Source organism: Giraffa tippelskirchi, chromosome 7, assembly GCF_054371585.1.
Source record: "Giraffa tippelskirchi isolate mGirTip1 chromosome 7, T2T-mGirTip1v1.2.pri, whole genome shotgun sequence".
In the NCBI taxonomy this organism is placed as follows: domain Eukaryota; kingdom Metazoa; phylum Chordata; class Mammalia; order Artiodactyla; family Giraffidae; genus Giraffa; species Giraffa tippelskirchi.
Window position 1 is genome coordinate 119841032 of NC_137281.1, and position 26728 is coordinate 119867759.

The following is a 26728-nucleotide window of genomic DNA, read 5'->3' on the forward strand; positions in this document are numbered from 1 at the left end:
TATTCTCTTCCCTCTTCTATTCTGCTGCTTCTCCGGTTAAATGCTGACTTGGGTCATCTGGCCTGATCACACTCACTCACTCACTCACCCCCACCCCCCACCAGCTCTTGCCTATTTAGCTCTTCTCCAGGGTCAACTGAGTAATCTGAGTTAACTGGCATTCAGCCAGCCTCACATCTCCGCCAAAGCTCAGTTACTTTTGGAGAGAAGGGAAAGGTTGAGCTCTACTTACATTCACCTAGGACTGTTTCCTAACCCTGGCATAGAGAGGTGTTGTTATAGCAAATTCACCCTCCCCTAAGATCATGTTCTCAAGCTTCCATCAAAGCTACTAAGCTTCTAGGGCAGAGAAGGCCAAAGACTACAGCTTAGCTGCTTGCTCATACGCATTCTTGACAAAGCTCTTACTCCTAATGTAGGGTAGCCCTCAGTTATCAGAAACCCCTGGCAGGATCTGGGCCTCAAGGAGGTCTGAAGTGCAAACCAGTGTCAGTGAATCATCTCAGGAACTTGGTGTGGGAGGGAGGACCTTAACACTTAAGCATCAAAGCCTAAGGGGCTTTTGCCTGCTATCAGTAACTACCATTAGCTACAGAGACAAACTTTCAAAGATGGATGCTTACATAGCTTCTAACAAAGTAACCAGTTTTTAAAAAACTTCTCTTCTAGTCCTAACTTCTGTTCTTAAATTGTCTGAATCTTTGCCTAAATGCATTTTAACATTAGGGACTTCACCCATTTAAAAGGCCATTATAAGATAAATGTCACGTTTATTTTGATGCTCCTATCTAGTTGCTATTTACTCTAGGTCCTCACATTGGAATATCAGAACTTTACAGACCATATAGACTAGTCAAACAATCTCTAAAGACCCTTCCAATTCTAAAAGTCTATGACCTACGAAAGCAAGTCTTCTACAAGTCTTCTACTTGACTAGTTTTTGCTACCACTTAATACGGTAGGACGCCCAGAATGGTGGAAATGTGACTGAAATTGCTATAAACCTAACATTAAACATGGAGAAGGCATGGCACCCCACTCCAGTACTCTTGCCTGGAAAATCCCATGGACGGAGGAGCCTGGTAGGCTACAGTCCATGGGGTCGCTAAGAGTCGGACACGACTGAGCAACTTCACTTTCACTTTTCCTTTTCATGTACTGGAGAAGGAAATGGCAATCCACTCCCGTATTATTGCCTGGAGAATCCCAGGGACAGCAGAGCCTGGTGGGCTGCCGTCTACGGGGTCGCACAGTCAGACACGACTGAAGCGACTTAGCAGCAACAGTAACATTAAACAAACACAATCCCATCTACAAATTTATGGCTGGAAAATTTAAAATAATTATAATAACCCTTCAACCCCTTCCTATCTTCCTCCTGCCAGAGCCGTCCTCTAAGACTCTTCTCCTAACCAATGGCAAGGAAACAAATATATAAGCAGAAGACACTTGGGCAGCCTTCTTCTTCAAGTACCTTTGGAAATCTGACAATTCCAACCAAACAAAAATAAATATAAATTTCTATAGTAGTTGAGAGACAGGTTATACAGTGTTACAGTAACAAATAACCCCCAAATCTGCGACTAAAAAGACTTTTTAAGTCTGGCTCATGCAACAAGTGCAACATAGCTGTTATCCAAGCTCCTAAAGGGGCTATAGAACCTCTATCACAGGCACTCAATGTGCCAGAGGGAAAGAAATGAGAATATCTCACTGATATGTAATGTCGTGCGTGCTCAGTCATGTCCAACTATTCACAACTCCATGGACTGTAGCCCGCCAGGCTCTTCTGTCTTAAAGATTATCCTGGCAAGAATACTGGAATGGGTTGCCATGTCCTCCAGGGGATTTTCCTGACCCAGGGATAGAACCCGCATCTTCTGCACTGGGAGGCAGGATCTTTACCACTGAGCCACCTGGGCAGCCCCACTGGTTCGTAAACCTTCATCCAAAAAATCATACACTTCCAAAAAATCATACACTTCACTTCTACTCATATTTTACTGACCAAAGCAGGTCACATGGTGGTACCAACTTCAAGGCAGTAGGCAAATGCAATCCCAAAATGGCCCAGAAGCAGAGAGAACCTAGTTTTTAAGAGCTTTCACTGTTTGTTTCAATTCTTCCATCCATCCACTACATTTTTATTCAACAAAACCTTGCTGCTACTGCTGCTAAATCGCTTCAGTTGTGTCCGACTTTGTGCGACCCCATAAAAGGCAGCCCACCAGGCTCTGCCAAGCCTGGGATTCTCCAGGCAAGAGCACTGGAGTGGGTTGCCGTTTCCTACTCCAATGCATGAAAGTGAAAAGTGAAAGTGAAGTTGCTCAGTCGTGTCCAACTCTTAGCGACCCCATGGACTGTAGCCTATCAGGCTCCTCCGTCCATGGGATTTTCCAGGCAAGAGTACTGGAGTGGGTTGCCATTGCCTTGCCAGGCATTAAGGTATAGAAGGGATCAAAATAGTTTGAAAAAAAAAAAAAAGCCTCATGGAGCTCCTACTCCTAGAGCATTGTATTCCACTGCAGATTCCACTGTAGACTTCTCTCTGCCCCACTAGGCTTGCTTTCTCTTTTCTATAGCATTTTCCTTCTTTTGCCATCCATCCCCAATCTCATTTAATCTACCCTCTAATCTTCAAATCCTCTAATCTTCATTTTCTAGGGCACCACTCCCTTCCCCCTTGCTGCAGTTCTATTTTAAAAGGCTTGGTATTAAGTACCTTTACTGACATTTTCTGAGCATAGTTCCTGATGGTAGGCACCTTAACCACTATTGAATGAATTAATGTAAATACCATATTCTACTTGGTAATAGAAAGCTTTGAAGAACACAAGCTCTACTCTCAATTTTTTCAGAATCTGATCACATTCTAACCTACCACATGGAAACATCAGTGATGACTCTAGATGTGGTACTTTCCTTTCCAGGCATTAGCCCAGGAGCCTCACCCTATGGTGAACATACAGGTCTGCCAACACAAGAAGAAAGCAATTGACTTCAACCCAGTGGACTGAAGAAACAGAAAAACGTTAGCTCTGTTATATAGCTCCTACTAGGTTTGCTTTGCTGAGGTAGCGGAGAGGGACTGCACCACTGAAGCAGTGCCCTATATAACCAGATGAGCAGGACTCTGTAAAAAGTCCTGCTAGCCTAGCAGGTCGGAGAAGGCAATGGCACCCCACTCCAGTACTCTTGCCTGGAAAATCCCATGGACAGAGGAGCCTGGTAGGCTACAGTCCATGGGGTCGCTAAGAGTCGGAAACGACTAAGCAACTTCATTTTCACTTTTCTCTTTCATGCACTGGAGAAGGAAATGGCAACCCACTCCAGTATTCTTGCCTGGAGAATCCCAGGGACGGCGGAGCCTGGTGGGCTGCCGTCTATGGGGTCGCACAGAGTCGGACACGACTGAAGCGACTTAGCAGCAGCAGCCTAGCAGGTAGGTATTGTGAAGATATGCAAGACCATGCCACTACTCTCTGATTGTACTGTTCTTTATCCCATGTTAGGAGAATCTAAAAGCATCACAGCTTTCCAGACTGGCATCAAATACAACAGCTGTCATTTCTGAGCTAACCCTGGTGAGGGTCTGAAGAAGGTCCCATTGCGCAAGGCCACATAAAACATGTCTGAACCCCCATCAAATGGAGACAACCACATGCTTACTTAGAGTGTTTCAGAATGGCATATAGCTTTTCTGGAGTATCTTTTCTCCTTTCTCATTTTCTCCAAACCTAAACAAGGAAGCTTGTAAGACAGAAAATAGTGTAAGTAGGGACTTCCCTGATGGTCAAGTAGTTAAGAATCTACCTTCCAATGCAGAGGACGCAGGTTTAATCCCCTGTCCCAGAAGATTCCACATGGCATGGAGCAATGAAGCCCAGGCATCATAACTGTTGAGCCTGAGTTCTAGAGCCTGTGAGCTGCAACGAAGACCCTATGTGATGCAACTAACACCTGATGCAGCCAAATTAAAAAAAAAAAGCGTAAGTCTCTTATCAGAGTCACATGACAGTTTGATACTGTCGAAAACTTCTCATCTGATGTCACCAACCCCATATTAAAAACAAAGAAATATGAACTAAAGTGATGTGAAGTTTAGTCCAGGATCTGTGGCTAAACCAGCTTTGTAATCAAAGCCTCACATATTACCATGTCTCAGTTCCTCATCTGGAAAATGATGTAGCTAAACTATACAATTTCTACAATCTCTTCCAGCTCCAAAATATTTTAAGTTTAGTGAAAGACTGAGGATTTCCACTTCTGATTAGAATGCAGAAGTTGCAAGACACTATTACTCTCTCCCGATAAACCATGATAAACTGAATAAGCTACAGAACTGTAATTAAGAAATACATCAGAAAGCTAAAGATGCAAAGAACTCTACACTCTAGAAAATGTCAAGCCCTTCCTAACACAAGAGACCATGTCTATTCTCATTTCTCATAAAGTTGCAAGAGAACAAGATATTTTCCACTAACAGGACGAAGAAGAAACCAGTCTAATTTATGAACAATGACATGTGCCGCATGCGGATTCAGGTAACAGATTAGAATTCAGAGGAAGCCCAGTTACAAGCCCTACCTGCCAATCCTTTCCCATGTGTCTTCACTAAGAGCACAAGTCTGAAGCCAAGTCAGGAAAGCTGAGAGAAAACCTCATGAAGCATATGGGCTTCCACTGTGTCCAAGACAGATGCCCTCTCAAGGTGGAGGTCAAGACAGAAAGTATGAGATAAATCCCTCAAAGGCACTCTGAATATAAGGCAAATATTCTTCCTAAGAAAATGGGCAAAAATCTGATGTAAAGAAAACCTGAGGAGGTACTGGAAAGCAAAGAAAATGTCCAAGCAATCCAAAGAGCCAGCAGCAAGGCTGAAAAGTAGTTCAGAAAGCTGACATGATTTACAAAGCTGACAAGGCAGAAGTATGTGATGAGACTATGGGCAAAAACTTCCCAAACTGATAAAGACATCAACTCACAGACCTGGAAGGTCAATGAACCACAAGCAGGATAAATACAAAGAAACTCATATCTAGGCACATCATAAACTGTTCAAAGTTAGGGAGTGGGAAGGTAAAGAGCAACTCTTAAAAGCAACTATGAAAGAGAAAAAAGTATATACTAGGGAAAAACGATAGGAACAAAGGCTGCCAAACACAAAAGCTAAAGACAATAGAACATCATCTCTCAAGTTTCAAAAGAAACTACCAACCCAGAAGCCTACATCGAGGGAAACATACTTCAAAAAGGACAAAACAAAAACATTTTCAAAGAGAAAAAAGTGAAAAGAATTTGTCTCCAACAGACTCCCACTACAAGAAATGCTAAAAGAAGTTTGTTATCATGAAGATGAACCAAATGGAAGATCTGCAGAAAGTATAAATAACTGGAAAAAACAAAAAGCCTTTAAATTAAAAAAAAAAAAAAAACCAATCCACATGTTTAAATGTCTTTAAGAGACTATTGATTGTTTAAAGCAAAAATAATAATGTATTGGGGTTACAACATATGTAGAAGTAAAACATAAGAGTGTTACAAGAGGGTAACCTGAATCATGCCGTCTTAAGGTTTGCAGTATTAGTGAAGTAGTTTATATTATTCAAAATAGACTATGAAAATAAACTGTGAAAAATAGACTGAAAAAAATAAAAAGGCTCAGGGGTCATCCTTAAACACCTTCTCCCTTTTTGGTCATTTGTTGTTGCTGTTTGTGTTGTTTTAGTCAGAGTGGTGTTCGACTCCTTTGCGACCCCACGGACTGTAGCCCGCCAGGCTCCTCTGTCCATGGAATTTTCCAGGCAAGAATACTGGACTGGGTTGCCACTTCCTTCTACAGGGGACCTTCCTGACCCAGGAATCGAATCCACATCTCCTGCACTGGCAGGTGTATTCTTTACCACTTAGCCACCTGGGAAGTCCCTTTTTGGTCATTATGTTTACTTAATAACATCCCATCAAGGGGAGTGAAGGGAAAGAAAAAGAGAGGAAACTAAATAAATCATCAGTTATAAGTAATGATTCGTTTTGCTAGGCAGTTTTTGTGTATTTTTACATCAATAATAATACAAACTAATACATTAGCATTTAAATACCACAGATTCACTGACACTTTCAAAGAAGATAAAAATTTACCATGTTATTCAAAACAAAGACACATATTTTATTATTTTTTCCCACATATTTTAATTGAAATAATTTTGAGCTCTACTTTATAACTGACAAGTATACAGATTTTAAGAATTTAAAAACTACATTATGGAATACAGTTCAGAAAGTTCTAACTTGAGGATATAAATAACATTATCTGGTATGTATTTATCTTACATTATCAGCTTTTATAAAAGCAATTAATGAAAAAATTTGTATTATAAAGGAAATCATAGCACTGAATATGAGAATAGATTTTTTTAAGATAGAACAACAGCAAGCATAAGAATGTATTATGTATGAAGCATACTACTCTTACACTAAATCCTAATAACACTGCAAAATGGGTCCTAAGAATTTTAGAGAATTTAAATAATGCATTAAAAATCACACACACTGAGAGCCAGGATTTGAACCTCAGGTTTCAGTCCAAAGCCCATGATCTTCTTTCTAATAGTAATGTAATTTATTGACAAGTACACCACACCTTCCTTCCCAACCCTAGTATGTTTCTTATAGACAGGACATTCTTCCGAATAACCAGAATACAATCATCAAAATCAGAAAATTGACACTGGCAGAGTATTACCATCTAATACTCAGATTCCATTTAAGTTTTTGCAACTGTACCAATAATATACAGAGAGCTAAAAAACTCAGTTCAGAATCACGTTACAATGACTACAATGCAATCTTTAACATATTTTTTCCCTTTAGAAATTTAAGGGAGCCAAACATTTTATATAGTGCACAAAAATTTACTGAGCACTTGGCATGTGTCAAGCACTGTTCTATGGCACAGTGGAGAATAAGACAATTAAGGTTCTTCTGCTTCGAAACAGTTTACGCTCTAATGAGGAAAGACTAACAAGTAAGTATAACTTCAGGTTTGGCCAAGCGCTCTGATGGAGTGGCTTGGAAACGGCCATCTAAGATGCTGAAACCCAAATAGTAAGACAGAAGCAGCACTACTAAGAGATGGAAAAAGAGGATCCCAAACAGAGGGGAAAGCAAACACAATGTAGATCAGGACGTAACTTGGAATTTTGGAGGAAAAGAAAAGAAGCCAGTGTACTGACGGCGTCCTTAGTAAAGGGAGCAGGGACTGTTGTGAACACGAGGCACGATTTTGAATTTTGTAACAAAGAAAGCTATTGAAGAATTTTAAGCAGACAACTGATATGGTTGCATTTCCATATTTCAAAGATGATTCTAGCTACTGGGAGGAGAATGCACTGAAGAAGATGGTCAAGTGAAAGTAGGGACCAGTTAAAAGCTATTTCAGAAGGCCACATGAGATAACGGCGACTGAGACCAGGCTGGTAGAAATGAGGACAAAAAAGAGGACAACCCAAATATTCTGGAGACCAAGAAAACCTAGTGACAGATTAGATATGGTGGATAAAGGGAAACATAAGTTTTAAGCATAACTCCCAGGTGCCAATTACTGAGATGGGGGAGACTGGATAATACTATAAGAGAAGGAGTTCTGTTTTGGACACATTAAGTCTATTCAGGTGAGCTATTTAAACCAGAAACATATATTTGATAATTATTCACATGTAGATAGTATTTTAAAAATTAAATTGAATGAGACTATCTATGGAAAGAACTAAGAGAAGGGGAAGGAAGTCCAGGACCAACCTCTGTGTGCTTAGTCACTCAGTTGTGTCCAACTCTTTGAGACCCCATAGACTGTAGCCCACTAGGCTCCTCTGTCCATGGGGTTTCTCCAGACAAGAATACTGGAGTGGTTTGCCATCTCCTCCTCCAGGGGATCTTCCCAACCCAGGAATCAAACCTGGGTTTCCTACACTGCAGGTGGTTTCTTTACCAGCTGAGCTGCCAGGGACCAACCTCTGGGATATGTCAATATTTAGAGGCAGGAGAGGAGAGAGAAGCCTATAAAAAAGTATGACAACGTGTGAGGTAGGAGGAAAACAAAAATATGTGTTCCATAAACTAAGAGAAGCAGGTGAATAGGCAGGAAACTTAACAATACTGAATGCTGCTACAAGATCCTTTAAGATGGATTTGGTAAACGGTATCGCTTGTAACCTTGACTAGAGTACTTTCAGTGGTGAGATGGTGACAGAAGTCTAGAGTTGAAGAACAAAGCAAAGTGGAGCGAGAACACAAAGATAGTTCTTGAAAATATGCTTGAAAGTGGACTAGAGAAATGAGGCAATAGCTAGAAGAGAAAAATGTGGCATCAGGAGAGGGTTTGTAAGAGATTTCTACTCTGTATCTACACTGCCCAGTACAGAAGCCAATAGCTACACATGGATACCAAGCAAGTAAAATGTAATTAGCGTGACTAAGGAACTGATAATTTTTGTTTAAATAGCCACATGTGGCTACTGGCTACTGTATAGTATATAGCTCTATAGCACATCTGTATATCAATAAAGATACTAGGTTCGATCCCTAGGTCAAGAAGATCCCCCAGAGAAAGGACTGGCTACCCACTGCAGTATTCCTGCCTAGATAATTCCAAGAACAGAGGAGCCTGGAGAGCTATAGTCCATGGGGTTGCAAAGAGTTGGACTAGCACTTTTACTTTTCACTTTTTCAAAGTGAGGCAGGCAAGAGAGAAGTCCTTAAGAAGTCAAGAGAATGGGACTCCCCTGGTGGTCCAGTGGTTAAGACTTCACTTTCTAATGCAGGGGGTGATGCTTTGATCCCTGGTCAGGGAGCTATGATCCCACATACCTCTTGGCCAGAAAACCAAAACATGAAACAGAAGCAATATTGTAACAAGTTCAATCAGTTCAGTTCAGTCACTCAGTCGTGTCCAACTCTTTGCGACCCCATGAACTGCAGCACGCCAGGCCTCTCTGTCCATCACCAACTCCCGGAGTCCACCCAAACCCATGTCCATCGAGTCGGTTATGCCGTCCAACCATCTCATCCTCTGTCGTCTCCTTCTCCTTCGGCCCCCAATCTTACCCAGCATTAGGGTCTTTTCCAATGAGTCAACCGTTCGCATGAGGTGCCCAAAGTACTGGAGTTTCAGATTCAACATCAGACCTTCCAATGAACACCCAGGATTGATCTCTTTTAGGATGGATTGATTGGATCTCCTTGCAGTCCAAGGGACTCTCAAGAGTCTTCTCCAACACCACAGTTCAAAAGCATCAATTCTTCGGTGCTCAGCTTTCTTCACTGTCCAACTCTCACATCCATACATGACCACTGGAAAAACCATAGCCTTGACTAGACAGACTTTTGTTGGGAAAGTAATGTCTCTGCTTTTAAATATGCTATCTAGGTTGGCCACAACCTTCCTTCCAAGGAGTAAGCGTCTTTTAATTTCATGGCAATTTCAATAAAGACTTTAAAAATGGTTCACATCAAAAAATCTTTAAAAAAAAAAAAAGATCAAGAGAAGGAATTCAGAGCACAAGTGGAGGAATGTACTAGGGATATACATGAATGAAGCAAGGCATGAAGTCATGTAATTGGTGGGAACCCATAAGACTTAGAATCTTAAACATAAAACTAAATACAGGCTGTAAGATGCTGAGAACAAGGGAAAGGGAAGGTAACTCAAATTTACTGAGTGTCCATTAAGTGCCAGGCATTTTCCAAGTGGGGATTTCTTGGTGGCTCAGCAGTAAAGAATCACCTACAATGCAAGAGAAGTGGGAGATGTGGGTTTGATCCCTGGGTCAGGAAGCTCACCTAAAGAAGGAAATGGCAACTCACTCCAGTATTTTTGACTGGAAAATTCCATGGACAGAGGAGAATGGAGGGCTACCAGTCTATGGGTTCACAAAGAATCGGACATGACTGAGTACACACACACATTTTCTAAGTAACAAACTATTTCTGTTACTCAGAAGCAGCACCTTTTAAGTCTCATTTTACAAACAAGAGCACTTTGCTCCAAGAGATAAAGCCAGTTCACCAAAATCATGCATATAGTCCGTGTCAAGATTTGGACACAGGTCACTCTGATTTACTCTCAGGTTAGAATCTTCCCACTGCATCAGGTGAAAGGTTAAGAACCACTCAATGTTTCTACACCTGGAAATAACACAACAAAAGGCAGATCAATCTGGCAGCTATCGACAAATGCCAAAAAACCTGGAGATACTATGCCAGAGGCGAAAACTGTCCCCTCGATGCTATCCATAAGATAATTAAGGAACATTTACTTAACAGGTTATTTATTTTAAATATTTACTTACTTGGCCAAACCAGGTCTTAGTTACAGCCTTTGGGATTTTCAGTTGTGGCATGCATACTCTTAGTTGGGGCATGTGGGATCTTGTTCCCTGACTAGGGATTGAACCCAGGCCCCTGCATTGGGAGTGGGGAGTCTCAGCCACTGGACAACCAGGGAAGTCCCTAACGGGTTATTTTTAATATTTTTAAATCCAAGTGATTGAGACAAATGGGGAAATAGATATTCTTGCAGCTTTATCTACACTATTGAACACAAGAGTATATCAGAAAATTGGCATTGCTTTATAATAACTACTAAACTAATACCTAGGCATTTTAGAGATGTAGGTAGGTAGAAATCTACCATCACTCCAATTTGTAAATTAAGAGGAAATTATTAAATTAAGCCTAAGTGAAGTTGCTCAGTCCTGTCCGACTCTGTTGCGACCTCATGGACTGTTGCATGCAAGGCTCCTCCATCCATGGGATTTTCCAGGCAAGAATACTGGAGTGGGTTGCCATTTCCTTCTCCAGGGGATCTTCCCAACCCAGGGATCGAACCTGGGTCTCCCACATTGCAGGCAGACTTTTGACCGTCTGAGCTATCAGGGAATCCCAAATTAAGCCTAATCAGTTATTAAATTACAGCTTAAATAATTTTAAACTTAATGTGGGCAAATATCATCTACTGTCCAATACAGTAGCCACTAATTTCATGCAGCGAAGAATAAATTAATTAGAAATACATATAATTAAAAATTCAGTTCCTTGGGTACACTAGTCACCTGTCAAATGCTCAACTGTCACGTGGCTAGTGGTTATCTCACTGGACAGCACAGAGTAAAATACTAATATTTCTATCATCACAGAAAGTTCTACTGGACAGTGATTAGATCCTCCATCTTCCTTTTGACATTTTTTAGGAGAGTCAACGGAAAGAGCAACTCAGAAGACCTGAGTTTTCCAAATCAGTCACTAACCAGGGGAGCAACTTATGTATGCATCACTTAGCAGTGTTTCCAGAAATGAACATGCGTTTGAATCACTTAAGAATCTAGTTAAACTGTAGCTTCTAAATAAGTCTTGAGATGGGGTCAGGATTCTGCATTTCTAACAAATTCCCAAATGATGCTAATACTACTGGTCTAGAAATCACCCTGTGAGTACCAAGATTTTAGCTTACTCTGGGCCTCAGTTTCTTGAGCAGTCAAATGATGTACCTGGGGGAAGATAAAATGTCCATGACCCCTCCCTAAAAACTAACATTTTATAGTTTTATGGTTGTACAGAATTAAATGCACATAGATTTCTCACATTCTGAAGAGACAGTCTCTTTCCTGAAATAAATTTTTCCCCCTATGAAAAAGACATCAAATTTAAATGAAAAGCACAGCGAAAATGCCATTTGCTACAATCTCTGTATACCTTTTCAGAAATGGATTTAAAAGGTGGACATGTTATGTAAGATAAGCCTTTTAAAAAGTATCAAAGGGGATACACTAAACTTTCCAAATACGCAGCTCAGAAGGAATAAAAACACTGGTGGACTCTGCCCACGCCACTATTACTTTAAAGGCATCAGTTCCACATGAAACACAACTCCCAAGGGGGAAAAAAAAAACAGTAACTACAATAACATTTTTGTTTTTGTAAAGTCCTAATCAGGACTCTGAGCAATAAAACCAACCAAAATCTCCCTATCTCTAGCAGGCTGTAGGGTAATGTTAACAGCCCACAAAACAGGCTGAAGGAGCTGACAGTAGGAAGCCAACAATGCTACAAAGAATTTACTATTGAGGCATCTTCTATTTTAACAGGGGCCCTAAAGTGACACAGAATTCAAGAGGGCAATGCAAACACAGAACTGGATAGCAACAGGGAGGCTCATCATCATTTCATAAGTCAATACCTCATAGAAGGGAGACAGACTAACACAACCAGTTTGTTTATAAATTCTGAATTAAGCATGACAGGTAATTACCTACATTCTTAAAACACAAACACACAGTGGAAATACACGTTCAACCTCTAAATGATAGGACACTTTGAAAGTCTTTAATACTTTCATACTTGTATTTTTATATTTCCTTTAGTAGGAAGTATATTTAAAGTTTGAATTAAAATTTACTAAAGTTCCCCTATATAAATCATACAGTGTTCTTCCAAAATCTCTCCAAAGATTTAATTCACATTAATACACTTTACTGCCCACAAAACCATTCAAATAAATCACTGAGAAGATAAATAGTATACACAAAGAAAAATATGAGAGTGGAAGAGTTTTTCTTCTCATTTTTAAGACACATTGTTATTCTCAATCCCTTTTTTCCTCAGTCTTATTTTAGGCCAACCTGCTAAACAATGGCTTTCTACAATCAGTCAAAATATTTTATTACCAAATTTCAATGTAAATCCTAAATTTGGAACTGTACAATCAGCTTATCTAAGAAAAGGACTGATGAAAAAATAGTGCCTATAACAATACCTATTTTAACTTTTAAATCATTATATATTATAGTCTATTAAATTAATACAGATTAGAAAAAAGGAGAAAGCACTATATATAATTCCACCAGAGTTAAATGCTCATGTTCAGAGCTGTATCTGATTAAATACTGCTGTACTTTTACAATACAAACTAATTTCTAGATAGTATAAAATTAACTTTTACATTACCAATGAAAACAAAAAGGTTAATTTCTATCCATACCATAAAAGTACTATCTGTAAAAAATCCATAAGAAATCTCTCTCATCAATAGGCAAGGAACTGCTGTGGCGTTGGCCAAAAAGTTTGCTACGGTTTTCACCTAACATTTTACAGGAAAACCCAAACATACTTTTTGGCCAACCCATAGGATCAAATATTTCATTGCCCCAACTGACTAGCAATTAATTCTACCTTTCTTTTCAACAGATGTTACCAAATTCCACCTGCAGGATATACGATACCCCTTTAAAATGCAATTTAAGAAGCCATTACTTTTTTAGAGAATCTGTGGCTCCTCTGTATGAGAGAGAATTATAATGTAGACAGAAGCATTTTAGACTATCATTAAAAAAAAAAAATACAGTGTATAAAAAAAAGGGCCACGTAGCAGTCCGTGGGCAGGATGAGTCATCACCCAACTCAAAACTTGCAGCACTTGGAAGCTTCCTCCTACCCGACCCCATCCCCTTCAGCACTGTACCCTGAGTCAGCAAACCTTACTATTTTCTCAGTTATGAATTCTCACGATGTTTAAACGAACTTATGCAAAATGCTGCAACACTTTTAGTACTAACATTTGTCATTAGAACATGTACTTTTTCTATCACAAAATTAACTGATCTTCAAATCAATCTTCTCTGGATTCTTTCTTAATCACAGAAAGTAGCAGACATTTTTAATCCTCTTTTGCAAATAACTGTACTACAAAATATGGTCATAGATAAAGGTTTTTATAAATAATCCTCCATTTCCCAGAGCTCTTTTTCTGAACAGTAATTCTTAGGTGATTAAAACATGTCTTGCTCAAATCTGGTATATTTCCTAAACGACTGCAATTCTTGAATTTAGGACACCAATAAGCAATTTTACAAATTTCACAAGGCAATTCTTATCCAGTGATGTAGCACATATATGTGAAAGGACTCTCTGCTCCTTGGCACATAGCAAGCCCTTCCTAAACATGTCTGAACAACCACCCATTCAAGAAACGTAAAGCCTCTGCCACCGATTAGCAAGTATATTTCAAACATAAATATCTGACATTCTAAGAAGAAACTCTAGAGGCAATTTCGTTTCAGGGCCCCGTTCTGTTTGATCCCTTCAATCTTCTAATTAGACTACTCTTTCCATTTCAGTTCCCCAACGTTGAAGAAAGAGGATGCGTCCAATCAGAGCTTTAAAAAAAAAAAAGGCTAGACGATTCAAACAATCAGAAAAGTACTCTGAAGCTGTTATCGCTCTATTTTGTCCCCTGTTAATTTTTCTCTCCCTTGATAAATCATCTTGTATCTGTAAAAAAAAAAAAAAAAGATTAATACTCAGACTGACTTTGGAGGGCATTTTTAGCGATGAAGTAAAAGAACACGAACTGTGCTGCAAATGCAGTATCGCACGTTAGTGGACCTTTCCCAATGAGCGAGCAAAGGTAGAAATAACAAGGAAAGGAATCGAAAAGATCCTGCTTCGGAGCGCTCACACCTGACACCTGAACCAGTCTTACCAATCAAGGAACAAAAAGAGGCCAAAAAAATCCTTACTTTTCAACGAACCTCACCAAGTCAGAGAAAAACGCACAGAGAAGCGAGGAAGCCCTTTTTCAGTGAACCGACAAAACAAGTTTTCATTTGGGGACTTCCACGGACCACCACCGCTGCGCGTCCCGAACGCAGCTCATACAAGGCTGTAGTAGAGGGAGGGGGAAGAAATTAGGAATTCCGATTTGGAGGAGTTTTTCTGTACCTCCTTAGCGGCCAGATTCAACTCGGGCAGAGGACTTCGGGGCTCCGCGCCGAGTCGAGTGAGCGGCGCGCTACGCAATGTGCCGAGTGCACTGGGAGACTTTGCCCGGCCGGAGTCAGCTGAGGCCGAGTCACCGGAGTGGGATGGGGGAGGAGACGCGGGAGCATTTCGAAAGGCGGCGTGCCAGGAAGGCTAGACTCCGCGCCACCTCACGCTGCTGGGGCGGGTCGCCCCTCCCGGCCGCCGCCCCGCGTCAGGCCGCCGCCGGCCGGGCCGGGTTTCGAACCTGCGGAGCCAGACGTAGGCGGCCTGGAGGCAGCCGGCAAGCCGGGCCCGAGGCGGGCAGGCACTGCCGGGCCCGGCACCCCGGCCAGCGAGGGGCGTGCCGGGTGGGAGGGGCGCGCCGGCCGCTCTGCCGGCCCCACGCGGGGACCCCGGCCCGCCGCCGGCGGCCCGCGAGAGGACGCGCCGGCAAGGCCCAAGAGAGCGAGCCGGCGGGCGGGCCGAGGGCGGGCGGGAGACGGAACAAAAGCGCCTTTGTTGAGCGACGGCCGCCGGAGGGTCACACACAATGGAGGAGGGAGCCGGCTCAGCCGCCGGGCCCGCCGCGGCGCCCTCCTGAGCCGCCCCGCCGGCGCGCCCCGCACACGCACACACATATACCCACCGGACTTCTCCGACTCATCGAGGGAGTGCGGGGCCCACGGACAGCCCCCAGTGTCGGCTCAGGTCTCCGGCTGTGCTGGCAGCAGCGGCGTCTCCGAGGCTCTCGCTTTGCCGCAGTCGCCGCCATGTAACCCCGACCCGCGAGAGAGGGCGAGGAAGAGGGGGCGGGGCTCCGGAGCCACGCCCCCGTGCGTCACAGGCTCACTCCACGGGTTCCCCCGCCCCCGCCCGGCCCAGCGCGCCGGCACGCGCCGGAATTTCCAACGCCCGTGACTGGGCTCCGCGCGCCGCGGGGGCGGCAAGAGAGGCACGCGGGCTTGTCCCCCGCCTCTGGTTGGATGCTCCGGGCTGGGCTAGGGAGCTGGCAAGTAGGTGAACAGACAGGCATTCGTCGCTCTGCTACTTGCCCCAGCGTTAGAGCACATAGTGGTCGAACTCTTTGCGAGCGTTTACGGCGCACCTACTACGTTCATGGGAATGGACGACCGAGAAGAACAGGACTTCCCCATCCCCTGGGAATTAGGAAGCTGGACCCGAAGATGGATGGGCTAGAAGGCAACAGCCAAGGAACAAGGCAAACGCGTTAAAGGTCAAGTGCTAAGGCAGGCTTCTAAATGAGGTTGCCACCGCTGACCTTTCAGCTAAATGAGAAGTAGCCCGTGAAACCAGAGGAGGTGGTGGGGGCGGGGAGTGGCTCTTCCTGCGGAGGGAACAGAATGAGCAAAGACATGGAGGAAGGGAGCACCTGGCTTGTTGCAGGAGTTGGGACTAGGCCAGTCTGAGGGAAGCGTAAAATTTGGACAAGAGTGTGGAGAAGGCAATGGCAACCCACTCCAGTACTCTTGCCTGGAAAATCCCATGGACGGAGGAGCCTGGTAGGCTGCAGTCAATGGGGTCGCGAAGAGTCAGACATGACTGAGCGACTTCACTTTCACTTTTCACTTTCATACATTGGAGAAGGAAATGGCAACCCACTCCAGTGTTCTAGCCTGGAGAATCCCAGGGACAGCGGAGCCTAGAGGGCTGCCGTCTATGGGATCGCACAGAGTCGGACACTACTGAAGCGACTTAGAAGCAGCAGTACAGTCAGATAAGTGGGAAATGTAGATTGGTACCTTCTTGGGTCCACTAGGACAAAAAGCAAGCTTATTTATTTATTTATTTATTTATTTTAGTATGGCTGATTGAATCCAGGTAGCCTTCCAGTATTTATGTGAAATAATTTATTAAATTAGAGACGCAGGTCAACATATTTTTTTCGGTGACCGAATGAGCATTCCTGGTGAAAACCAAACGTTTGGCAACCCTTTATCCATTATTATGCGCATCCTCAAGCTTCAAGCTGGAGGCAAAGACCACTTCAAAGCACACATACTAGCTTGAAGTTAAGTGAATGAGATGGGAGTTTGAATGGTTTGTATTTTTTTATATTTAAAATAATACCATCTGAATAGCAGGTGTGAAGAGGACACAGTGAGTAGATAAAACCAAGAAAAAGGGAAGGGTTGTCCTAATCACAGGATTTCTTATTTGTGAATGCCGCTTTTCTGCAACAAGAACTCCTTCTGTTTGACTATACATCCCTGCTCTGCCTGCTGGAGCTCCCCTGAAATTCATAAGACACCTCTCCTCCCCCATCCATCAGTGTTTGAACACCAGGAGGAGAGGGTAGAGAATAAATAAGAAGCATGACTATGCCAAAGCCTTTGACTGTGTGGATCACAATAAACCGTGGAAAATTCTGAAAGAGATGGGCATACCAGACCACCTGACCTGCCTCTTGAGAAACCTGTATGCAGGTCAGGAAGCAACAGTTAGAACTGGACATGGAACAACAGACTGGTTCCAAATAGGAAAAGGCTGTATATTGTCACTCTGCTTACTTAACTTATATGCAGAGTACTTCATGAGACATGCTGGGCTGGAGGAAGCACAAGCTGGAATCAACATTGCCGGGAGAAATATCAGTAACCTCAGATGTGCAGATGACACCACCCTTATGGCAGAAAGTGAAGAAGAACTAAAGAGCCTCTTGATGAAAGTGAAAGAGGAGAGTGAAAAAGTTGGCTTAAAGCTCAACATTCAGAAAACTAAGATCATGGCATCCAGTCCTATCACTTCATGGCAGATAGATGGGGAAACAGTGGAAACAGTGGCTGACTTTATTTTTCTGGGCTCCAAAATCACTGCAGATGGTGGCCACAGCCATGAAATTAAAAGACGCTTACTCCTTGGAAGGAAAGTTATGACCAACCTAGACAGCATATTAAAAAACAGACACACTACTTTGCCAACAAAGGTCCTTAGAGTCAAGGCTGTGATTTTTCCAGTGGTCATGTATGGATGTGAGAGTTGGACTATAAAGAAAGCTGAGTGCCGAAGAATTGATGCTTTTGAACTGTGGTGTTGGAGAAGACTCTTGAGAGTCCCTTGGACTGCAAGGAGATCCAACCAGTCCATCCTAAAGGAGATCAGTCCTGGGTGTTCATTGGAAGGACTGATGTTCAAGCTGAAACTCCAATACTTTGGCCACCTGATGCGAAGCGCTGACTCATTTGAAAAGACCCTGATGCTGGGAAAGATTGAGGGCAGGAGGAGAAGAGGACGACAGAGGATGAGATGGTTGGATGGCATCATCGACTCGATGGACATGGGTTTGGGTGGACTCCGGGAGTTGGTGATGGACAGGGAGGCCTGGCGTACTGCGGTTCATGGGGTCGCAAAGAGTCGGACATGGTTGAGCAACTGAACTGAACTGTGCTTTCCCTTAGGGAGCTTATAATGTGTCAAAGACCACCAAAATAACCTGTTGATCAAAGCCAAATTTGTTGACAGATTTTTAGTAGCATCTTAGAGAAGGAGGTCAAGGGTAGGAGAGTTTCAGGGAATTAGGGTTAAAAACAGGTCTTTCAATGAAAGCACGTTTGAGATAGGACTAAATTTTCTGATATAATATTTGAACTACAGAAGATCAAACCAGTTAATCCTAAAGGAAACCAACTCTGAATATTCATTGAAGGACTAATGCTGAAGCTGAAACTCCAATACTTTGGTCACCTGATCTGAAGAACTGACTCATTAGAAAAGACTCTGATGCTGGGAAACATTGAAGGCAGGAGGAGAAGGGGTCGACAGAAGATGAGATGATTGGATGGCATCACCAACTCAGTGGACATGAGTTTGAGCAAATTTCTGGAGATGGTGAAGGACAGGGAAATCTGGCATGCTGCAGTCCGTGGGGTTGCAAAGAGTGAGACACAACTGAGAGACTGAGCTGCTGCTGCTGCTGCTGCTGCTGCTAAGTCGCTTCAGTCGTGTCCGACTCTGTGCGACTCCATAGACGGCAGCCTACCAGGCTCCGCCATCCCTGGGATTCTCCAGGCAAGAATACTGGAGTGGGTTGCCATTTCCTTCTCCAGTGCATGAAAGGGAAAAGTGAAAGTGAAGTCGCTCAGTCGTGTCCGACTCTTAGCGACCCCATGGACTGTAGCCTACAAGGCTCCTCTGTTCATGGGATTTTCTAGGCAAGAGTACTGGAGTGGGGTGCCATTGCCTTCTCCAGAGAGACTGAACAACAAACAACAAATCTTTGGAATAATAGATCTAGGGAAGAGTTTTGAAACGAACCTTAAAAAGTCAACAGTTATTTGATAAACCCAAGAGTAATCTTATGGAGGAAGGGCTGTTTACCTTGATGAAGGCTAGGTCTCTTTGTTGTTCAGTTAAATGGACTTTGAGGAAGGTCTTGAACCTGCAATAGTTATTTGCAACTTCATCTTTTTGGGTAGAAATTTCTTGAAATTAAAATCATGTTTAAGCATATGTTGGGGTTGTAGAGTCATTAATGTAGTCAGTTTTAGTTCTTAACTCTATTGTGTGGCTGTAAAGAGTTTAAGTTCTCAGTAGTTTTTCAAACTACCATACATAGTGAAGTCATTTTGGTGGATTAAGATCTGCATTTTTTTCTTAATGAAATAGAAAAAACTAGAGAGCATAGCCTATAACAAAGGGTAAAAACATTGCTTTGTGAAACTTGTGATTTGGTAATGTATCTTATTCCAACAAATCTAAAATGTCATCAGTTATGATACCAATATTTTATGTAGTATTAAGAAAGCAAAAACTACCTAAATAATCATACCCTATTGCTACATCCTAATCTCAGAGATATTAAAATTGAGGAAGTACTTCTTAGAATTGATGAACTAATTGTAGGGTATCTATAAAAATGCTGATTGGATCACAGTAGCAGTTCCCTGGTGGCTCAGCTGGTAAAGAATCTACCTGCAACGTGGGAGACCTAGGTTCGATCCCTAGGTTGGGAAGATATCGCCTGGAGAAGGGAATGGCTACCCACTCCAGTATTCTGGCCTGGAGAATTCCATGGACTGTATTACAGTCCATGGGGTTCCAAAGAATCAGACATGACTGAGCCAATTACATTTAGCGCTACTTATTGCTCATTATTCCTTTGAGCTGTGTTATTGCTAAGAGTTTGAAAGCCACTGTTGTAGTGGAGGAATGTAGGAAAGAAGCAGGTAAGTCCACCATAAGGCAGCTTGAAATGAGTGGAAATGCAAAGTACCGCTCTTATTGGAAGGAACAAGTGATGAGGTTTGGCGATACCAGGAAAGTTTCAACCGGAAGACAGAGCATTTGAGCTGGGCTTGATTCCATCAGGAAAATATAAGGAAAAAGACATTTCAAGATGAGAAGGCAGAATGTACAAAAGCATGAATGTGCTGGACATGCTTTGGAAAAAAGTCTGACAGGACTGGGGAAATGAAGGCAAGTTAGTACCCAATTGAGAAGGCCTTGATTGGATGCCAGAACTTTTGGATTTATGCTAAAGGCAGACGGAGAGGAATTTAGATGATTCAACTAGTATTTAAGAACGGTAATTCTGGAATGAATGGAAAGGGTAGATTAGATGTTCTAGAAGTTGGCAACAGGAAGAAGGCAGACGGATTCATTTACATTGTTGTTTTCTGCTGTGCATCCAGTCTATCTTACTCTGGTGACAATACTCTGATGTCCTTTAAGGAGCCATCTTTCTGTATAAGTCAGAATTCTTTTTGTTACAGTGACAGAAAACCCAATTCAAATTGTGTTTTAAACATGAGAGAAGGAGGGTGGGGATGGAAGAGAGAGGGAATGTGTTTCTATTGGGCATAGAAAGGGGATGTTAATACAAGTGATACTTGAAGCCAGATCAACTGGCCTTGATGAAGGGAAAGGCTTGAGTCACCCAGGTGGGTCCCATTTTTCCTGTTTGAGTTTAGAGTCCCTCATTAGTCTACTTGTTTGATCTTTTTCCAGTTTGCTTACTATCTTCCTATGAAAATAAACTGTCAGTATCTTGATATTAAAGATGGTGGGTAAGGCAGATTTTAGACATATAGACCACTTGATGCCAATTCCTGGAAATTTTCTAATGCAAATCATTAAACATATGTTAGGGGAAATGTAACAGTTAATAGAAGTCATCATAGATTCTTTTCAAGTAAATAATGACAAAAGAAATACCACTTCCTTTCTTGATAGGATTATTACATTACTAAACAACGGGTAGTATACTCTTGGTCATCTCAAAAAGTCAAAGCACTTTTGTGGATAAGATTTATAAATATGGGTTTAGATAATTGTAGAGAAAGTTTGATTCAAAGAGTGCTAATTACTGGAGAGAGATTAATCTTGAGGCTTCCAGTCTCAAGAAAGGCGATACAGATTTTGTCCTCCTTTGTCAAGACTTGGGCAATATTTTGATCAATGTTTTGAGTTAAGATTTGAGGAAGATACAGAACTCAGATCAGAATATGATGACAGAATAGTTACTCAAAATTATTTTTTTTAAAAAAAGATGACATCTGGTTGCAATAAATACAAAGCATAGTATCTTTGTTCAAGAAATCATATGAAAGGGGCCAGGATTTGGGAGACTTGACCTGATAGTGTGACTATAAGTTAGAGATATGCATACAGTGTGAGCTGCCACCAAAAAAAACTAACAAAATGTAGACTGTGTTAATGCAAAATAGTGTTCAAGTCACAGGGGCACTAGACCTATGCTATTCAGTTCAGAATTTCTGAACTCATGTGTTTAAATATAGATACAACATTAAAAGAGCTCCTTGCATAACAAATCAGAATTCTTTAGAAGGAGACATCCAGGTAGAGTATGGAAACCATTTTTTCTCTAAAGAAAAGATGAGGGAATTGGGTCTGCTTAACCTGCAGAAAAGCAATTTGCTAAAGGGTTGTTATGCAGAGAGTAGATTTATTCCATATTGCACTGGAGTTCAGATATAAGACCATCAGGAGGGCTATTATGGAGAGGAAGATTTTGGCTCTGCGTCAGAAACGACAGTTTTGGATACTGGAATTGAGCCCCGTGGTCAGGACCTCCTAGTGAAGTGAGTTCTACATCACTGGAAGCATTCAATCAGAAAACAATGGCCACCTGTCAGGGATGCTATAAAAGGAATTTCTGGGGGGCAGAGGAGGAGCCTATAGAGAAGTGATAACATCCAAGGTCTTTAATTGGAAGCTTCCATGTGTCAGTATTTATACTATTAATTTAAAATGATTGCTTTTCTAGACATGGTTTCTAAAAGAATATGTTGTAATTTTCTTTGCAAATAAAACAACTTTCCACTGAAGAAATTCATTGCCAAGTCCAGCTGATTCTTGTTCTTTGTGGTAGTTATGTTCTGTAAGATTGCTTTGAACACTGAACTAGTGACTGCTGAACCATTGCTTTTAAGGAGAATACAGAATTAGTTTCCTTTATTTATTATTATTTATTGTTAGTTTCCTGGTAATAGCCTTTATCAAGTAACCTCTTTCAGATAAACACTTTATAAACATTATTTCATTCTCTTAGGCTCTGATAAACAGGATTTTGGAGAAAAGCTGCAATGCCATAAGCTACTTACATTTTTTAGACAAAACCTAGCTTTCTTTGCAACAAAATCTCAATCTGTACACTTACTTTTTGAATAATGGTTATGTAACTAACCACTTAAATATACTGGGAAATACCTATTCGGATAATTTTACAAGAACAACAAATAATCAAAGGGTCCTCCCTGTGATTTATCTGCCTTGGAAGTCAGTATTTTCTGAAAGTGGGATAAATTTGCAGAAATGGTAGAATTAAATGACTAATACAATAGTGTAGCTCCTGTGGCAACATACACACACCCACACTTTTTAAGAGGGAGCAGAGCTATGGTGACACTCTTGGCTTTAGAGAAATCTGGTCTGAGGGTTTTCTTATTTACACTCTGTCCGTCCTCTTCCTATCTTGAGAGCCCTGTTAGCCTGAGGAGAAGAGATGCTCCTGAGTTCGGGAGATAGTCCACATTTTTGAAATGAACTCTTGAGACCACAAAGTCTTCTATAGCCATCCTCAGTTTTTGAGAACAATCTGGGCCTCCAGCACATGATCAATGCAAATCAAAGTAAGATTCGACACACTGTTCCTTAGCCCATCCACTGAGTGATAAATATTTTGAATTGTGGGGACAAAGCAGCTTTCAGTACACAAGGTCATTCCCCTCCTTTTTGCACTCCAAATTGTCGAGCTATCTGCCATTTGGGGAAGAAGGTAATGACTATGTGTAACTCTACGTAAACATGCTGAAGATATGTTTACATTGGTCATTCTGAGTGCTTAAGTTATCAACTGGTATATAATATTGTTCAGTAGGTCTACCTGCCACAATCCCTTCTCCTATTTGACATATTTTGTCAGCTGTCAGTTACCACCATTGGAATAACCTTCCCTGAAAATGTCATCCCCAGAGGCCAGTACCCATCTCTGAGACCCGACTGAAGCCTTTACTGTTTCCAGTGAAGAGTACCCTAGGAGTGGTATTCTGAAAGGAAATGGCCAGACCCTCAGGAGGCTTAAAAGAGCCATCTGCCCATCCTGGGAAGCTCTAGCCTGTGAATTCCCACCCCAGGCTCTCTCCCCATTTTTGACCCTCACCCCATATCCAGGGCATTACATAGGACCCAAGCTCAGAAAGACCCCATGTTTGGTTTAATACTCTCCTCTCACCATCTTGAAATCCCTAGTAAGTTTATCTTTGAACTCATGTTTTGTAGGGCAGTTGGATGGGACAATGGAGCATCCATATGAGCAGGAGATAGATGCAATGCCTGTCCACTGTTCCTTGCCACCCCATTCACATATAATTTTCTCAGTGCCCAGTGAGGACAGAATTCTGGTGGACTCACAATGCACTGGAGTTCAGTGAGACAAAGCAAGGAAGTACAAGGTGTGATACATTTACAACTGAATTACTGGGGGTGCTGACAGCTCTGAAAGGCCATGCTTTCCATTGGAACCAGAACTTGCTTCAAAAGCAGAAAGAAGGCATTCTAGGAAACACAAAAGATCAAGGAACCCTATCATGTCCTTTCTTGTGTTACTTCCCCTTATTAGTCAACCACCTGCATGCATGCTAAGTCACTTCAGTCGTGTCCAACTCTGCAACCTCATTGACTGTAGCTCGCCAGGCCCCTCTGTCCATGGGATTTCCCAGGCAAGAATACTGGAGTGGCTTGCCATTTCCTTCCAGGCTGAAAATATTTCTTTTTCCTTTCAGCCCTTTCTTATACCTCAGTAAGTCAAAGATAGAGAGTGTTGGTCGAATGTGTGTATCAAGAAGTGAAAAAATAATGGTTAAGTTCGTTTTCTGCTGCTAATGGTTAGTTGTTTTCCACTGTTCTGGTGAGATCAAAACACATGCTCATAAGAGCTGCAACATAGAATTTGGGTCATTTTAGTGATTTTACATAGGAGGTAAACACTCACTTCACTTTCACTTTTCCCTTTCGTGCACTGGAGAAGGAAATGGCAACCCACTCCAGTATTCTTGCCTGGAGAATCCCAGGGACGGGGGAGCCTGGTGGGCTGCCGTCTATGGGGTCGCACAGAGTCGGACACGACTGAAGCGACTTAGCAGCAGCAGCAAACACTCATACTTGTATTTCAAACTATATTTGCATCTTACAATAAAAAAGTATAAAATTCATGCTGACAACTTGTTTTTAATTTTTCCTTACTTAGAATATTAGTTATAATTATTGACTGTCAAGAGAGTCAAGAGAGACCAGAAAGAAAGGGAAAAAGCTTTATATTTTAGTACCTTTCTCTTTTCTTATTCTTTGAATAAGAGGCCGCAGAAATTATGTAGCCAACTTTGAATCCCCCAGCCCACAAAAGAGTCTCGATAGCCTTACTGGAAAATCCCATGGACGGAGGAGCCTGGTAGGCTGCAGTCCATGGGGTCACTCAGAGTCAGACACGACTGAGTGACTTCACTTTCACTTTTCACTTTCATGCATTGGAAAAGGAAATGGCAACCCACTCCAGTGTTCTTGCCTGGAGAATCCCAGGGACTGGGGAGCCTGGTGGGCTGCCGTCTATGGCGTTGCACAGAGTCGGACACGACTGAAGCAACGCAGCAGCAGCAGTAGCCTTACTGTGGAGAAAGTTGGTCTGGAAAAGACACTACACCTGCCTGCATCCTGTTCACTGACGACCGGGTTAGGGCAGGAGAGGTGAGAGAGTACCTCTGCTCTGTGGATCAGGCGTCCAAGGCTGCTGCAGCACCCAGCTGCCCACTCACAGGAGCTGCATGTCCTGTAGTAAACACAGTGGCTTCTACTCATGGAGGTAGGAAGTGGGGGTGGAAGGAAGTCCTTGTTCCACTGTAGAGCACATTTTCCCATGGAAACAATGTTGTGGGTCACAGTTCTCATCCTCTTGTAGTCCAGCTGCTTGTGGGCTAAATGGGCTTCTAAGAATTGGCTTGAGAACCTAACCCGTATTTGTCACATTCTCTGGGAAAAATGCATTTTCAGTTTCAAACAACTAAATTAGAAATAAAAGTTTGGGAACATAACTCTCATTCAGGGACTATCTGTATTTTGCTAACTCAGAAGAAATGCTGAGATCTTAGAGAAGGATGGTGTGTGTAAGACCCAGATAAACAACTAAACATTAATGAGAAAGGTTATTAATTGTAATAACTTCACTGTATCCTCCACATGGTATGAAGAGTCCAGTCCTTCAGACTTGCTGCTTGAAGAACTTGTGTGCAAATTCACCACGGTTGACTGGTCTCTGGCAACAAACACATACCAACCAAACCCAAGAGACTTCACTGTAAACTCGTTGCCAATTCATAAAGAACACAAGAAAAGCTGTACTGAGTTGGACTAAAGATTCATCCAGCCTGGTATCCTATGACAGTGATTATGAACGTCTACGTTTCATTCACGCTAAACTCTAGTGTGGGGCATAGTATCTGAATATAGTGTCCTCCCAATAAAACGTTTGTTGAAAATGAAATGTTTTTGAATATCACAATATCACAATTGCCCCCATGATTAACTTCAAAAGATAAGTAAGAATTTCCTCCAAATATCCACTTATTTACTCCTATTTTTAAAGCAACTGTCTTCTTAGGAAATCTTCGATTATTTTAGTTGCTCTTTTCTCTGACCTGGTATATAGACTAGGCTCTTTTTTAAGGTTTTGAGGCAGAATTAGAGGCTTTACACTAGGTTTCGCCTCATTACCATTTTGTCAAATGTAGGACAAAACAGCACTCTCAGTTTTGTTTTCCACGTTCTTAGCAAAGAGGCTAAGAACATGAAAATTATTGTTATATGACTTTAGGAAACAGCAGTAACTCATGGTTCTCTTTCTTGAAATAAAACGTAATTCCAAGCTCATCTTCTTTCAAGTGTCTTTCAGACTAATCACCTAAAAGGATTATCAAAAATCAGTACAGAATGAAATTCATTTGCATACTTCTGTCCACTCACATAGCTTTGTGCAATTTATCTTTACTTCAATTTAGATTGGTTTGCTTGGTGTTTACTACTCTGGAGAGCTTAAGGACATCTCAGTCTAGTGAATTTTTTTGTATGAACCCACTTTCAAACAGTCTATGAAATTCTTAAGTTAGTCCCCTAGTAATCCTTGAGGATTCCATCCTGAAATCAGAAAAATCCATCCAGTATTCTGGCACCAACAGTAGTCAGCAGACCTTGGTATTGGCCCCAGTTCTGCCACTTACTAGAGTCCAGGCAAGTCATTTGATCTTATCGTTAAAATGCCTCACTCCCTTGCAGGCTTGTTCCAAGGATCTCAGGAGATAATGTGTGTGAAAGCACTCCGAAAATGCTAAACGACTGTATAAATAAGGGGTGCTATTAATATCTCCACCCAGAAGCTTGCCTGTTTAAACCATGGTTTCCTGAAGTTAAG

General features: G+C 42.0%; 2 protein-coding genes across 11 annotated transcripts in view; one reads left to right on the forward strand and one right to left on the reverse strand.

The window, feature by feature from the left end:
* Positions 1–15583, reverse strand: part of MAPK6 (mitogen-activated protein kinase 6) — a 33611-nt gene extending 18028 nt beyond the window's left edge. For 5 of the 10 annotated variants that reach the window (XM_081508205.1, XM_081508199.1, XM_081508206.1 and 2 more), the window contains exon 1: positions 15440–15583. The gene's annotated coding sequence lies outside the window, so the exon portion shown is untranslated. Of the gene's footprint in view, positions 1–14772; positions 15253–15439 lie in introns of those variants that run through there. The other 5 variants (XM_081508209.1, XM_081508200.1, XM_081508207.1 and 2 more) reach the window with 1 other exon arrangement.
* On the forward strand, positions 14850–22101 carry LOC145513078 (uncharacterized). Its single transcript, XM_081508210.1, has 2 exons — positions 14850–16244; positions 18968–22101. Exon 1 carries the CDS (start codon positions 14850–14852, stop codon positions 15567–15569), a length of 720 nt encoding a protein of 239 aa, XP_081364336.1. The 3' UTR covers positions 15570–16244; positions 18968–22101.
* The last annotated feature ends 4627 nt before the right edge of the window (positions 22102–26728 follow it).

Excerpts from the sequence above, each read along its gene's own strand:
- LOC145513078 (XM_081508210.1), top strand. The coding sequence starts at position 14,850 with ATGTGCCGAGTGCACTGGGAGACTTTGCCCGGCCGGAGTCAGCTGAGG.